The sequence below is a fragment of the Chelonia mydas genome, chromosome 12, assembly GCF_015237465.2.
Source record: "Chelonia mydas isolate rCheMyd1 chromosome 12, rCheMyd1.pri.v2, whole genome shotgun sequence".
In the NCBI taxonomy this organism is placed as follows: Eukaryota; Metazoa; Chordata; order Testudines; family Cheloniidae; genus Chelonia; species Chelonia mydas.
The window spans coordinates 5006922-5022049 of record NC_051252.2 but is presented as its reverse complement, the minus strand read 5'-3'; the positions used below and the strand labels follow the sequence as shown (position 1 = coordinate 5022049).

Sequence of the window (15128 nt, the reverse complement as noted above, 5' to 3'; positions counted from 1 at the left end):
CTCTGGGGGACAATACTTTACTGGAGCTAGACTGCTCGAGTCTTAGCCTTGGTAAAGGGGACATTTAAACTCCGGCAACACACATCTAATGAGTCACTCTAGAGCAAGGAGTTAATTGCTGAGAGATGCCAGTTCCCTCAGAGATCAGCACTGGCTCGCTCAGTGTACGCACACACAGCTGATCAGTACAGTGACACAGGTACAATGATAATACAGGGACTGGAGCCCTCCTGCTACATCGCCTCCCAGGGCCCACTGGACCCGCACAGCACACACAACTCACGCAAACAATGGCAGCTCCGGAACAACAGACTGTCCAGTTTCCATCAGAGCCAGTGCCAGAGAGGAGCCATCCCCGGAGCTAGGACTAGTGACCATTCAGAAGGTACTGGGGAGGGCGGGGGGGGGCAGTTCCACTGGGCTCCACGCGGCAGCAGGAGGGCCGAGGGCGGTTAGAAGATGGGGATGTAGTTGTCAATCTTGGTGCGGTGCCGCTGCGCAATGCACTCGGCAATCCACACGATGTTGCGACACTCCTGCTCCTTTAGCTTGACAAAGGCGTAGAAAACCCCGAAGTGGAACTGGTTGAGGAAAGCCAGCTTGTTCAGCTTCACCTTCAAAAGCAAAGGGCATGGGTCAGTGCCCTGCAGCACTGCCTCCCCCCTCAGAAACCTCCATTCCCAGGCCCACAGCAAAGCAGCCCAGAGCTCTGGAGAATGGGGCTCCTGGGTATTTGCTGGGAGGATGAATGGCCCCAGCCAGAGTGGAGCTCCTGTTGCAACCAGCAGTGCAGGCTCAGTGGCTATGCGGAGTCCGTAGGAGAAGCCTATCCTTGGGCACCAGGAGCCATTGCTGCCAGGGCAGCGGGTGGTGTGTGGGGAGGAGAACAGGGACATACCCACCAGGTTTGGGTTGCCACTGTCTTTCCGGGGAAGCCCCAAGAACCCTTTGCAAGCTTCATTGGTGCTCCCTAGATTCTACAGTGAAATCATCTGGCAGGGAGTAAGGGAGTAGGAAGAAAAGCAGGGCTCCCCACAGCTGCCAAGCCAGGCCTGGAAAGCTGGGGCAGGTGGCATGACACAGAACATCTGAGCCAGTCGCCCCGCGCACCCGTGTGACTAACTCTGCTGCTGGACATCCCTTTGCAGACGCTCTGGAGACTTCCACTGAGCAGCAGCTCCTAAGGCTCACCACAGAGGGTCCTTCCCTCACCTCATGCTCGAAGAAACGGTCCTCCAGGGTTTTGTCTCCAGGGTTGCTGCCGGCTCCTTCAAACAGCAGTTTGTATTCCTATGGCAAGAGGAAGGGGCAAGGAATGCATCAAAGCAAGAACCCAGCACAGCATCAGCATCATCCCTCCCGGTCCTGCTGGAGAGCAGGATCCCTGCAGAGTGCTTATCCATCAGCCAGCCCTCCTGGCCGGTGGGGGGTTGTCAGCCTCTTTCCCACCCTGCAGAGAGGAGCGAAGTGCCAGGTCCAGACAGAAACCCTTTCATCCCGGGCAATTTCTCACAGCAGCCTCCACCACAGACGGCAAGAAACCACAGTCAGAAGTGAAGCAGACTCTCGTCCCTCTGCCAGGCTGCCAGCAGCAGGGCATTGGGCTGGCTCCTGGAGGAAGGACAGGATTCTCTGCAGCAAGCACTGATGATTTACCACCCACTTACATTATTTAGATATAGGGCACTTAATCTGGAGTGAGAGTGTCCACACAGGCTTGCGCTGAAACTACAGGTGTCAATGACAGCAGATTTGGAACCTGGTGTAGACAACTGATTTCATTGCTCTGGTTCCAACAGGAATTAATTCAGGACAGGTCTCTGGCCTGTGTTATGCAGGAGGTCAGATAGATGAACCCAGTGGTCCCTTCTGGCATTGGAGTCTATGAATAAACCAGGGCTACTCTGTGTGGGCACTCACTGGTTTAAACCCGGCTCCTGGAGAGTTTACAGGTACAAGCTAACCCAGGCAACAGGTAAACCAGGGCAGTGTGTGTTGAGACAAGCCCTGGGCACAGATCCCTGCCACGGTGCATCACTCTAGGGGAGATGGGTCTCTCCATCCCCGGCTCCCAACAAGTTTCATGCCATCTGAGCAGGTCCCTGGCAGGTTTCCAGGCCCTCGCCATACAGCATTCTAACGCTAGGGTCCAGTTGTAAGGCAGGGGGTCCCTTCAGCCACCACCTCCACCTGCATTGCTCCGTGACCCCAGCCAGGTCTGGGAGAACAGCCTTGCAGCGCCTCTTGGCACGGATGGAGACCTGGGGGCTCAGAACTGGGTCTGAATGCCCCCATGCAGCAGATGACTCAGGTTCTTCAGCAGGGGCAAAAAAATAAACAGCACCTTGTATCCCACCCTGCAACCAGCACAGCACCGAGTGACGCTGGAGGGAGCCCGGTCCAGGCCTCTCTCAGCCAAAGGAAGCGTTGCTGTGACAAGAGCCCCTGCCAGACGAACCCTGAAACGCACCAGGGGTATCCCGCCCCCATCCTCCTCCGTGGCTGTTGTGCCACAAACCGCAGAGAGCAGTCCAACCTGGTCCACAGTCAGCTCCTGGGACCCCCCGACGGTACTTACAGGGTAGTAGTCCGCTACTGTTTTGACTTGCTCGTAGTCATCTGCTCTGGCTAGCTGGGCCAGCCCCTCAGGATAGAGCTTTCCGCAGTGAGGGAACAGCTTAGCTCGGTCCTCTTTGGAGAGCTCCGTGCCAAACGAGTTAATGGTGATGATGAAGGCTCTCCTGTCAGCTTCAAACTAAGAGAAAGACAAGTCGCATTAGGCAGTGCTGTGCCCGTCCCCCTTGGGTAAAGCGCAAACCTTCAGCTGCCAGTTGGCAAATCCAGCGCTCAAGCTGCAGGCTGACGAACGGAGCAAGGCCAGGACAGTGATAAAGAGCAAATCCGGCTTCGTTAGGGCACGCGAGAGCACTGGAGAGGGCACAAACCAGCCACACTTCTGCCACCCTCAGCAGGGCCAGGCTACGCAGCCTGTGGCACAAGCCCGGCACACGTGGCCGAAGCCCCCATGCAGCTGCCGTTTGTGGGGCAGAATGCCAGGTGCAGAGGAGAGTCACCGTTCCTACTGGGCAACGTGGCTTCGGAGCCGGGCTGATGAGCACTCACTAACCGAGGGATGGTCTGAAAACCTGGGGACCACGTCTCGACTAATCGGTTTGGTCTCTGTGCTAGCAAATGAACTGCTTGTCCCACCTACTGCCCTCGGGTGCTCGTGTGCCGCACGCAGTCACTGCCCCAGGGTTGATTTTCTAAAGCCAGGCACAGATTTGTGCAGCCTGTCTGCAGAATCACTGGTCAGATTCATGCATCTTCTGGCTCCTCGGCACTAGTGTGCAATAATCATAGGGTACAAGGCTGAACTGGTGGAGACAGCCTTGCAAGATGCCCAGCGTTGCACTCCAGTGCTAGGAGTTCGCAACGGAGACAAGGTGTGTGAAAGCTCTGGCCACAGGAGGTGTCCACCAGTCCCTTTGGCTGAGGGGCAGAGTGCACCCAAGGACAGGTATGCGCTGGGCCACTTAAGCAGAGACCCGTGGAAGGAATACTCATGGGCTTGGCTGCCAGGAATGGGGAGAGCCACATATCACCCCTTGCCCTTCCAGCTGCTTCATAACTTACTCTGTCCCCGGCATCATATGTGGGCTCCTCTCCGAGCCAAAATGCGCCACCTCCCAAGCCTTTCGCATTTCTGGCTGAGGGCAAAGTGGGAAGGTGTTTGTGGGGCCTGCTGTGATGACATCAGCTGCTTCCCAGTACAGGCAACAGCTTCTCCTGGCTCCCCAACCAAGCAAGCTAGCCACATGCACGGAGGTGCAAAGGAGTTTTAGAAACCAACTTATCTGCGGTCAATAGGCAGCTCTGATCTGCTCTGGCTGAGCAGCGCACAGTGCGATTACGGTTACATTATACTGTGCAGAACATGCAAGGGTGTCCCGTCTGCAGCCTACCTCCAGGATTGGACACATGGCGTCCGCAGTTGTGCCTCCCAGGATCTTGCAGAACTTGTAGAAGGATTCCAGGTATGCCTGAGCAGAAAGCCAAGCAGACGAGAGGATGAGTGACACTTATCTACAGCCCACGTGATCCCCAAGCATTTCTGAACGTGTCAAATGGCCTCAAGACACGAGCCCAGTAGGACCTCTGCATCCTGGCACATGTCTCACGCCACTACTGCTCATCTGGTACGTCCCCATTAAGTTCCACCCACTCCAATGACCACGCTTCCATGGAAGGGGAGGGAGGCTAAAGAGGAGAAAGGCTGCAGTTTGATTTCAGAAGTGGCTCGGCAGCTGGCAGCATGGGCCCCACTTGCATTGCCAGAGGTTCTGAGTTCAAATCCAAGGGGAGCCCTGACAGCTGTGAATACATCTATGGCTCCTCTAATTGCTCCCTTCTTGTCTTCCAGTCTATGACCCAAACAAATAGGCAATGACACAGGGTATGTTGGAGTTCCTCGTGTGGGGTGACTCACGCTGGTCTCCCCAGCTAGCCAGTAATAGGCTGCCTGAATTTGTGCTAACACACGTCATAGTTCATAGCGTAGCACTTCCAGGTCAGAAGGCACTTCCTGCTGAAGGTCCTGTGCCTCCCACGGGCCAGGCTGTCTGATAAGATACAAGAGATGTAAAGCTACACCTGCCCTAGGACTGCAACACCAACCACCTGCAGGACCAGTGATGTAAACTCCTGGACTGTCTTATTCAGCTGCGCTGTACTACACAGGGTCACTACTAAGAAGTCCCCACTGAGGGCCTGATGGCCACAGGAAAACCAAAGGAACCACAACCTCATTGTTGTAGCTGAGAACCACTCTGGCCTGATCTATGCGCAGACTGTAGGCTCATTGGTTCTGTGCAGTGCCATCTATGTTTGGGCTGCTAACAGAAAATGCAAGACACCCTCACCCCACCCTTTGTATCAAGACAAGCTCCCCGCATCCCCCCTCTCCCCAAGGGAGCAGTGGAGGGGGGTGAGGGGAGGATGGTGTGTCATTGTGGAATGCCAGCTGGAGAGATTAAAGTGCCTCTGGGGTTAGACACATGCTGGGATACCAGGCTGTCGCTTCAGACTCCAGTGAGAGACCAGAGAAGTACTGTTAAAGTAAACCTTTTCCTAGGAAGATGCTGTCTCACAGGGAGTCACCTCGCTGCACATTCACAACTGGAACGTGCCAGGAAACCTCAGCAGGGAGGGCGCGAGAAAAGAACACCAGTGGGAGGCCGTGGGGAGTGCTGCCCTGCACAGCTGCTGCTCTGGGCAAATGTGTCCCTCATTTCCACAAGGGCTTTCAACCGAGAAGTCAAGAATGCGACATGCCCCAGAATAGGGTGCTCTCGCTTGGGCCCCAGGGTGACGGCATCTGCCCAACACTCAATGCCTTCAGCTCTGCCGTTCACCGCACTCGGGCCAGGACTCCCATGGCAGCCCCAGATCTCACGCAGAGCTCTCTGACCAGCTCCCTGAGAGCGCTCGCTCCCTGCTCCATGTTTGGCCTCAGCCTGGAAGCACATCTGGGGAGAAAAGTTGAGGAAAATCCTTCCTGCTACTGAGTTACACGAGCCGGACAAACTTGCGGCATTTTAGAGCTTTCTGCTAGCCAGTGCAGTAGAGCTACTGGGGAACCCCCAGCCTTTGCCCGCTCAGGGGCCCAGAGCAAGCAGCCAGCCCCCTCCCAAGGGTCTCAAGGGGCTCCATCCTGTCGTGCACATACAGCAAGAGACGGTCCCTGTGCTGAGGAGTATTGCCTCCAATACTAGAGCACCCACAAGAGGGAAGAACACGGGCAATGTCTGTAAAATCACCAGAGTGTCCTATAAAGGAATTAAATACAAATCAAACGCCTCATCTTAAAATAAAATAAAATAAAATAAAATACAAAAAAAAATCACCCTACAGGAGCTGGGTATGATTAGTCAAAAACAAAAGCTAGAAAAATTTCTATACAAATGCAAGGAGTTTAAAAGCAAAATAAGGAGACGTAGAATGTTTGACAGTTGACTGAGGTCCTTGACATCCCAGGCATGAGGGAAAGCTGGTGGCATGATAAACATCTATTAAAACAGCCACTGTTTCAGAGAACCGAAGGGTGGCAAGGGTGCCCATGTTTAAGTAGTTCATGGACTGAGGGAACTAGGGGGATTCCAAAAAGGACGGAGCTCGGCCGTTCTCAGTGGTAGCAGATGACAGAACAAGGAGCAATGGTCTCAAGTTGCAGTGGGGGAGGTCTAGGTTGGATATTAGGAAACACTATTTCACTAGGAGGGTGGTGAAGCCATTCAATCTTACTCATTGCTTTCTCTCTCCTCGGCAGTTTTTGATCCGTGACCATACTTTGCCTCTCGTCCCGTGATAGAACAGAATAGAATTAACAGAGGGTAAAATTTTCAAAAGCATCTTAGAATAGACTATCAGGGTTGGAAGGGACCTCAGGAGGTCATCTAGTCCAACCCCCTGCTCAAAGCAGGACCAATCCCAACTAAATCATCCCAAGCAGGGCTTCCTCAAGCCGGGCCTTAAAAACCTTTAAGGATAGAGATTTCATCACCACCCTAGGTAACCCATTCCAGGGCTTTACCACCCTCCTAGTGAAATAGTGTTTCCTGATATCCAACCTGGACCTCCCCCACTGCAACTTGAGACCATTGCTCCTTGTTCTGTCATCTGCTACCACTGAGAACAGTCTAGATCCATCCTCTTTGGAACCCCCCTTCAGGTAATTGAAGGATGCTATCAAATCCCCTCTCATTCTTCTCTTCTGCAGACTAAATAACTCCAGTTCCCTCAGCCTCTCCTCGTAAGTCATGTGCCCCAGCCCCCTAATCATTTTTGTTGCCCTCTGCTGGACTCTTCCAATTTGTCCACATCCTTTCTGTAGTGGGAGGCCCAAAACTGGATGCAATACTCCAGAGGTGGCCTCACCAGTGCCGAATAGAGGGGAATAATCTCTTCCCTCGATCTGCTGGCAATGCTCCTATTAATGCAGCCCAATATGCCATTAGCCTTCTTGGCAACAAGGGCACACTGCTTACTCGTATCCAGCTTCTTGTCCACTGTAACCCCTAGGTCTTTTTCTGCAGAACCAGAGGGGTTCAGAAAAGAGCACGGAGAAGGACCAGGGTACATGCAGAGATGTGTGTGTTTTTACACAAATACACTGCCCTAAGCTGTTTGCACACATCAGGCATATACACAGGTGTGCACATTTGCTCAGTTTAGCAGGTTTTCCCCTAACTAGCCTCCATGCTGAAACTGGCCTTCACTACCATCCATCAGAAGCAGAGGTCACACCCCAGCTGTAGTGAAAACAAGGAAGACAGATATAATCTGTATCCTGCCCTTTACCCAGACACTCAAGATGGAGTGACAGCCTCATGGCAGCACTCACTGTGACAAACACAGGACTTGGTTTTCATATTAATGAGACGTTCCTGATAGTGCTGGCTAAAACCAGACCACACTAGTAGGAGCTGCAGTTAGCTCTACACACACAGCTCTGCTGGTGCCCCTCAATCCTGATACACCACGCACACAGCCATTCCCTCTCTGGGCTCCCCCACACACAGCTCTGCCGGTGCCCCTCAATGCAGACCCACAGCCCCCACAGCCATTCCCTCTCTGGGCTCCCCACAAAGCTCTGCAGGTGCCCCTCAATGCGGACCCACAGCCATTCCCTCTCTGGGCTCCCCCACACAGCTCTGCCGGTGCCCCTCAATGCGGACCCACAGCCCCCACAGCCATTCCCTCTCTGAGCTCCCCACAAAGCTCTGCCGGTGCTCCTCAGTGCGGACCCACAGCCATTCCCTCTCTGGGCTCCCCCACACACAGCTCTGCCGGTGCCCCTCAATGCAGACCCACCGCCATTCCCTCTCTGGGCTCCCCACACACAGCTCTGCCAGTGCCCCTCAATGCAGACCCACCGCCATTCCCTCTCTGGGCTCCCCACACACAGCTCTGCCGGTGCCCCTCAATGCAGACCCACCGCCATTCCCTCTCTGAGCTCCCCACACACAGCTCTGCCGGTGCCCCTCAATGCAGACCCACCGCCATTTCCTCTCTGGGCTCCCCACACACAGCTCTGCCGGTGCCCCTCAATGCCGACCCACAGCCATTCCCTCTCTGGACTCCCCACACAGCTCTGCCGGTGCCCCTCAATGCAGACCCACCGCCATTCCCAATCTGGGCTCCCCACACACAGCTCTGCCGGTGCCCCTCAATGCGGACTCACTGCCATTCCCTCTCTGGGCTCCCCACACACAGCTCTGCCGGTGCCCCTCAATGCGGACCCACCGCCATTCCCTCTCTGGGCTCCCCACACACAGCTCTGCCGGTGCCCCTCAATGCGGACCCACCGCCATTCCCTCTCTGGGCTCCCCCACACACAGCTTTGCCGGTGCCCCTCAATGCGGACCCACAGCCCCCACAGCCATTCCCTCTCTGAGCTCCCCACAAAGCTCTGCCGGTGCTCCTCAGTGCGGACCCACAGCCATTCCCTCTCTGGGCTCCCCCACACACAGCTCTGCCGGTGCCCCTCAATGCAGACCCACCGCCATTCCCTCTCTGGGCTCCCCACACACAGCTCTGCCAGTGCCCCTCAATGCAGACCCACCGCCATTCCCTCTCTGGGCTCCCCACACACAGCTCTGCCGGTGCCCCTCAATGCAGACCCACCGCCATTCCCTCTCTGAGCTCCCCACACACAGCTCTGCCAGTGCCCCTCAATGCAGACCCACCGCCATTTCCTCTCTGGGCTCCCCACACACAGCTCTGCCGGTGCCCCTCAATGCCGACCCACAGCCATTCCCTCTCTGGACTCCCCACACAGCTCTGCCGGTGCCCCTCAATGCAGACCCACCGCCATTCCCAATCTGGGCTCCCCACACACAGCTCTGCCGGTGCCCCTCAATGCGGACTCACTGCCATTCCCTCTCTGGGCTCCCCACACACAGCTCTGCCGGTGCCCCTCAATGCGGACCCACCGCCATTCCCTCTCTGGGCTCCCCACACACAGCTCTGCCGGTGCCCCTCAATGCGGACCCACCGCCATTCCCTCTCTGGGCTCCCCCACACACAGCTTTGCCGGTGCCCCTCAATGCGGACCCACAGCCCCCACAGCCATTCCCTCTCTGGGCTCCCCACAAAGCTCTGCCGGTGCCACTCAATGCGGACCCACAGCCATTCCCTCTCTGGGCTCCCCCACACACAGCTTTGCCGGTGCCCCTCAATGCGGACCCACAGCCCCCACAGCCATTCCCTCTCTGGGCTCCCCACAAAGCTCTGCCGGTGCCCCTCAGTGCGGACCCACAGCCATTCCCTCTCTGGGCTCCCCCACACACAGCTTTGCCGGTGCCCCTCAATGCAGACCCACAGCCATTCCCTCTCTGGGCTCCCCACACACAGCTCTGCCAATGCCCCTCAATGCAGACCCACCGCCATTCCCTCTCTGGGCTCCCCACACACAGCTCTGCCGGTGCCCCTCAATGCAGACCCACCGCCATTCCCTCTCTGGGCTCCCCACACAGCTCTGCTGGTGCCCCTCAATGCAGACCCACCGCCATTCCCTCTCTGGGCTCCCCACACAGCTCTGCCAGTGCCCCTCAGTGCGGACCCACCGCCATTCCCTCTCTGGGCTCCCCACACACAGCTCTGCCGGTGCTCCTCAATGCGGACCCACAGCCATTCCCTCTCTGGGTTCCCCACACAGCTCTGCCGGTGCCCCTCAATGCGGACCCACAGCCCCCACAGCCATTCCCTCTCTGGGCTCCCCCACACACAGCTCTGCCGGTGCCCCTCAGTGCGGACCCACAGCCATTCCCTCTCTGGGCTCCCCACACACAGCTCTGCCTGTGCCCGTCAATGCAGACCCACAGCCATTCCCTCTCTGGGCTCCCCCACACACAGCTCTGCCTGTGCCCGTCAATGCAGACCCACAGCCATTCCCTCTCTGGACTCCCCACACAGCTCTGCCGGTGCCCCTCTATTCAGACTCACCGCCATTCCCTCTCTGGGCTCCCCACACACAGCTCTGCCGGTGCGCCTCAATGCAGACCCACAGCCCCCACAGCCATTCCCTCTCTGGGCTCCCCACACACAGCTCTGCCGGTGCCCCTCAATGCGGACCCACAGCCATTCCCTCTCTGGGCTCCCCACACACAGCTCTGACGGTGCCCCTCAATGCGGACCCACAGCCATTCCCCCTCTGGGCTCCCCACACACAGCTCTGCCGGTGCCCCTCAATGCAGACCCACAGCCATTCCCTCTCTGGGTTCCCCACACAGCTCTGCCGGTGCCCCTCAATGCGGACCCACAGCCCCCACAGCCATTCCCTCTCTGGGCTCCCCACACACAGCTCTGACGGTGCCCCTCAATGCGGACCCACAGCCATTCCCCCTCTGGGCTCCCCACACACAGCTCTGCCGGTGCTCCTCAATGCAGACCCACCGCCATTCCCTCTCTGGGCTCCCCACACACAGCTCTGCCAGTGCCCTTCAATCCACACCTGCAGCCCCCATGCCTATTCCAGCCCTCCACGAGGGAAGCTTATTCAGAGTAAAGACCTCTTTGCCCTCCAAGGAGGGGGATTCTGGGTTCAAAGTCACATGCCATCTCCTTATTCCTCTAAGCTGCTGCGTTGCTGGGGTATCCATTGTTCCAACAGCTTGGCTGGGGCTCTGAAGCCTTTCCCAAGTAAACCTTCACTTTTTAAGAAAGCACGTTACTGGTCCATAATCTCGGAGCCAGGCCCGAGGCAGCAGTCTCTCCACGTTGGCTAGGTCAAGCCTCCACTTCACATGGATTCTGTGGCCACCTCTGTCAGCCAAGGAGCAGCCCTCTGCCAGAGCCTGCACAACTCATGCAAGGTTATTCAACAGAGAGGGGCAAGGTCAAAGGGTACTTTAAGGACACCCTCGCTGCCAGCCGGCTGACACGGCAGCAGAGATTGGAAGCAGCTGGCACTAGCAAGCTGGATATAATAGCATTGCGTGAACCAGCCTCCAGACCCCCCAGCCCGGAACACGGCTTCATTCCATCCTGGACACAGACCCTGTTCTCGGTCACTTTTTAACTGCATTATTGCTCCCTGGGGGAGATTCTTCTAGACGGCTTTACAATATACAGTGAACACACTAACAGCTGCCTTCTTACCCAGCCTGGAAAAGCTGTCTTTGGAAATAGCCAGCCAGGACAGTGCTCCATGAGCGCTCCCCCTGTGTGGCGGGAAACCACCAGGCAGACAGCAATGCCCCACCCCCTCACAGCACGAGTCACTGATGTGTGTTACTCCAGGAAGCTGTTTCTTTAGCTCCTTCCCTCCCCGAGAGGGCCACATTTACCTTATACAGTGTGTTTCGGATGATTTCGATGTTCATTTCGTCGAGGTCCTGCTCGGATATGCAATCCTGGAAGAAGGCAGCTGAAACAGACACAGAAAGCCATGAGCAACATTGCAGGGTGCTCCTGCTGCTTGAGTTGTACACTGTGCTCCTCGGAGAGGGAGTGGAGTGTAAAACCTTGGCATGTAGGAGACCAGGTTTCCAAAGGCATGACCCTTACGGCTGGATGTTCAGAAGCGCTCGTATTGGGGGCTGAGCTGGGAGTAATCAGGCCTGTATTCTGGTGCCTAGATGGGAGCCAAACTCTCCTGAAAAAGACTGGCCGTGACTTTTCTAGTCCCCGGGAGTTCTGGTGCCGCATAGCCAGTGAACCACCAGGCGTCCCACAGAGCTCTGCAGGACGGGGCAGGGTCTTAACCAGCAGTTTTATGGTGGTGACAATAGTGCCATTTAGAAATCTAATTTCCTAGGGTGCCTTGAGCTGCAAGGCTATTAGATCCCAGACTCGGGCGCAAGTCAGACTGCAGTACCAGTTAGCGGCTTGTTTGTTAGGCAGCACTATGCTATTCCCCAGGACTGGGCCAGCATCAGACATGGTGGTGAACAAACGCTGAAGTAGACAAAAAGAAGGCATATGCAATCAAGTGGGGCAAGAGGGAAATCCATATGCCTGTAATGGCGATGGGACATTCACGGGGGCAGTGGATGTTAAGTTTTTAGGAAGGTAAAGAGCTGGATCAAAGACTCTGGCCTACAGGAATGTTCTACACCGCCTTGTTTCTCAGCAAGAGATGGTCATTTTCATTCAGTAAACCCTGGACACAGAGCCAAGAGATGGACACACTGCACAGCTGGTCAGACTTTTTTAAACAATGCATTTCAGCCTTGGGAATTGGACATCCCATGTACGACGCTTTGCAGTACCTTCAGTTACACTTGCGGTCACTATTTGCGTTAAGGGTCCTGGTTTTCATTCTGCTTCCATCTTGCTGCCCCTTTTATGCTAGGGCTCCCTTTCTGGTTTCCCATGCTCATGTTCCATGCTCAGGGAATGCATGTAAATGCTTTGGCTTTGCTGCAGGTGACCCTTCCCTATCTGAACACTCAATACATGGAAGCAAGAGCTCTCGCTATTGGTTCAGTTTTTGTTCAATTTCTTGGCTCCTTGTCTAATGAATCATTTTCCCATCGACTATTTCTCTGCCTCATTGTCCCAGGCCGTGTTTGTGGGAAGCACTTTCTTTCCCAGCTAAGAAAATCTAGGCTGCTACCAACTGTACCACCAGGACTCTAAGTCTGTTGGGGAACTGGATCCTTTCTGGAGCAGCTAGAAGAATTGCTCATGGATCACCCCATCGATTATGTTCCATTAACTCTGGTTGCCAACACTAGCCCAGGAGGCCTGTGTGCCCAGACAGCCACAGTGGAAGCGTTCGCTCACCTCCTCCCAGACTGCTCGCTGCTGGCCTTAGGTCTTGTCTCTCTCTTGCTGGGATAAGGTGCCATTGGGACGAGTTTCAAGTACTTGTTTCACAGTGGGACATAGACAAGTCTGGTTCTGCAGACCACAGCAATTACCAACATTTAACAAAGTTAGTGGCCTCTCCCACTTGGAGTTACTTTTCCCCTCTACAGTTATGTCTCGCTGCTGGCGAGAGAAGGCTCTGCTGACCATTCTTCCAGCCAAGCTGTGATGCATCATAGTAACGCTTCTGCTAGAGTCCACATTCTACAGATCGTTATAAGGTAAGTCAGTGAACTCCTGGTTTACAGCACTCATGGTTTATGGAGCGACTGCTTGTATTTACTGCCTCTGTCGGTACAAGTAAAGGCAGAGAGGAATGGAAGTGGTAGCTATCGGGAAAGGTGCCCATAGAAAACTGCCCAGCATACCAACCAAACTGCTCAGTGTTCCAGTGGGAATAGTAAATCTATGCTACAAACTTGCTAAATTAAGTAAAATTACCTCACTCCCTCAGAGGGACTTCAGATTATTTACTAAACTGCCCTGCATTACCTGTGTCAGTCAAGACAACTAGTGTTAAAAGAAGGTTACATTTCTTAACATGCCTCAACCTTCTACCTTCAGGTTTCTGCATAAGACCGTTTGTACAGCACCTGATGGGGAACTAAGGAGGTCGCTATATGATCATTGAGTTGCAGCTGCACAAGATAGTTCAAGTAACACATACAAGGCAGAAAAACCCGCCAGGCCTGTCTGGGTGGTTAGAACAGTTTGTAGTCCCAGGTTCAGAAACACGGGATTGTGCCCATCCTCGTGCACGAATGGGCAGACAGGTTCCAAGCCCAGCTGAAAGGCACTTTGAATAAACGCTGCTCACCCAGGGGCGTGTCCACCAAGATTGCGTTGTAGAGCTCCGCAGGGGTCTGAGCAATGTTCACAGCTTCCATTTGCTCAAAGCTTCCTAGAGGATGGCACTTGGGCACCAGCTCCGCAATGGAGCGCTGGTGCAGCGTTCCGGTGATCAGCAGGATGACGTTATCAATCATGTAGCTGTAACTAGGAGGAACAGGAGAGGGGAACATGTTACTGATACGGACGCGAGGGCAGTAGGGTGGATGCACGTGTTGGCCCACTGAAGATACATCACAGTCACTGCTGGCTCTTCAGGCCACCTGAAGGCTCTCTAGGAAGTTGCCAGGTGCACCCCCCTCCTCCAGGGAGCAGAGGAGCCCCCTTTCCAACACTCACAGTCTACCAGCCTGGGCGAGAGGAACCAAGCTTACTCCCAACTTTAAACCACTCCAGCTAGACCCCTGCCAACCACACATCTCTTCCTGCCACTCCCCTCCCTCTCCCAAGCCACTGGGACCCCCCTCATGTCACATGCCCCAGTGAAGACTCCTCCGTTTGTGGCTGTACAAAGCATTGCCTCAGCCAGGCCAGCAGGAGCCAGGGAAACTGATGGGGATGAGGATGACAGGTCTTCATCCCTCTGGCAGTTCAGCTGCTGCATCTGGGGAAGCATTGTACAGGCGCAGTGGGGAGAATGCAGCGTTCCTGCAGCCCTGTGCCAAGTCTGGCCCCTGTACCTTGTGGCTACTCACTTGGGAGCACATACGCTGGGCAGCCTTATTAAAAACCCAGTAAGAGGAAAACTGCATGTTATTAACCACCATCACCTTGCAGCCTTTAACTCCAGACTGGAGGTTTCCAGAAGACCTGCTCTAGCTCCACCGGAATTTATGGGTTTGATGGAGAAATCACTGGGTGCAGGTCTGTGGCTGCATTATTACAGGAGCTCAGACTGCATGATCCAAAAGGGCTTTTCTGTCCTTAACCCATGAATCATTTACACTGCAGCAGAGGCCACAGGCCATACCCCAACAGGGGCTGCCTTGCGCTAGGCACTGTACACACAGATTTTAGCTTGAAAGACAAGACAGGCTGGAGGGGCGGAAGCTGCAGCAATCAGGAAGCAAGGTCAGGGCTTCGAGAGATGCTTTGACTGCCTATACAGAAGGAGACGTGTGAGATTTAGACACTGCTTGGATGCTGGGCTAGAGGGCGGGAAAAGGCCAGAATGTGGCTTGGTGCTGCCCAGCATGACAGAGGCAGGGAGGAGGAAGGGCTTTGGGGAAGAGCTGCAGCTCAGCTGTGGCCATGCTGCATTTCAGCTGAGAGCTGGAAGTACACAAGGAGGTCAGAAAGACAGGCTGAAATTTCAGTTTGAGGGAGACACGTGCAAAGTAGAGGCCGACAGAGACGGCAGGAGTCTATCAGCAAACATTGCTCAGAGACACCCAGGGAGAGTAAGG

The 15128-nt window shown here is 55.2% G+C and overlaps 1 protein-coding gene across 1 annotated transcript in view; it reads right to left on the bottom strand.

The window, feature by feature from the left end:
* Positions 1–15128, bottom strand: part of ATP6V0D1 (ATPase H+ transporting V0 subunit d1) — a 96291-nt gene continuing 81163 nt past the window's right edge. The window contains exons 3-8 of the mRNA XM_037877591.2: positions 13691–13869; positions 11349–11428; positions 3966–4043; positions 2579–2755; positions 1213–1290; positions 1–614 (exon numbers count right to left, since the gene is read on the bottom strand). Of these exons, the coding sequence (XP_037733519.1) occupies positions 453–614; positions 1213–1290; positions 2579–2755; positions 3966–4043; positions 11349–11428; positions 13691–13869 (754 nt within the window). The 3' untranslated portion in view covers positions 1–452. The remainder of the gene's footprint in view (positions 615–1212; positions 1291–2578; positions 2756–3965; positions 4044–11348; positions 11429–13690; positions 13870–15128) is intronic.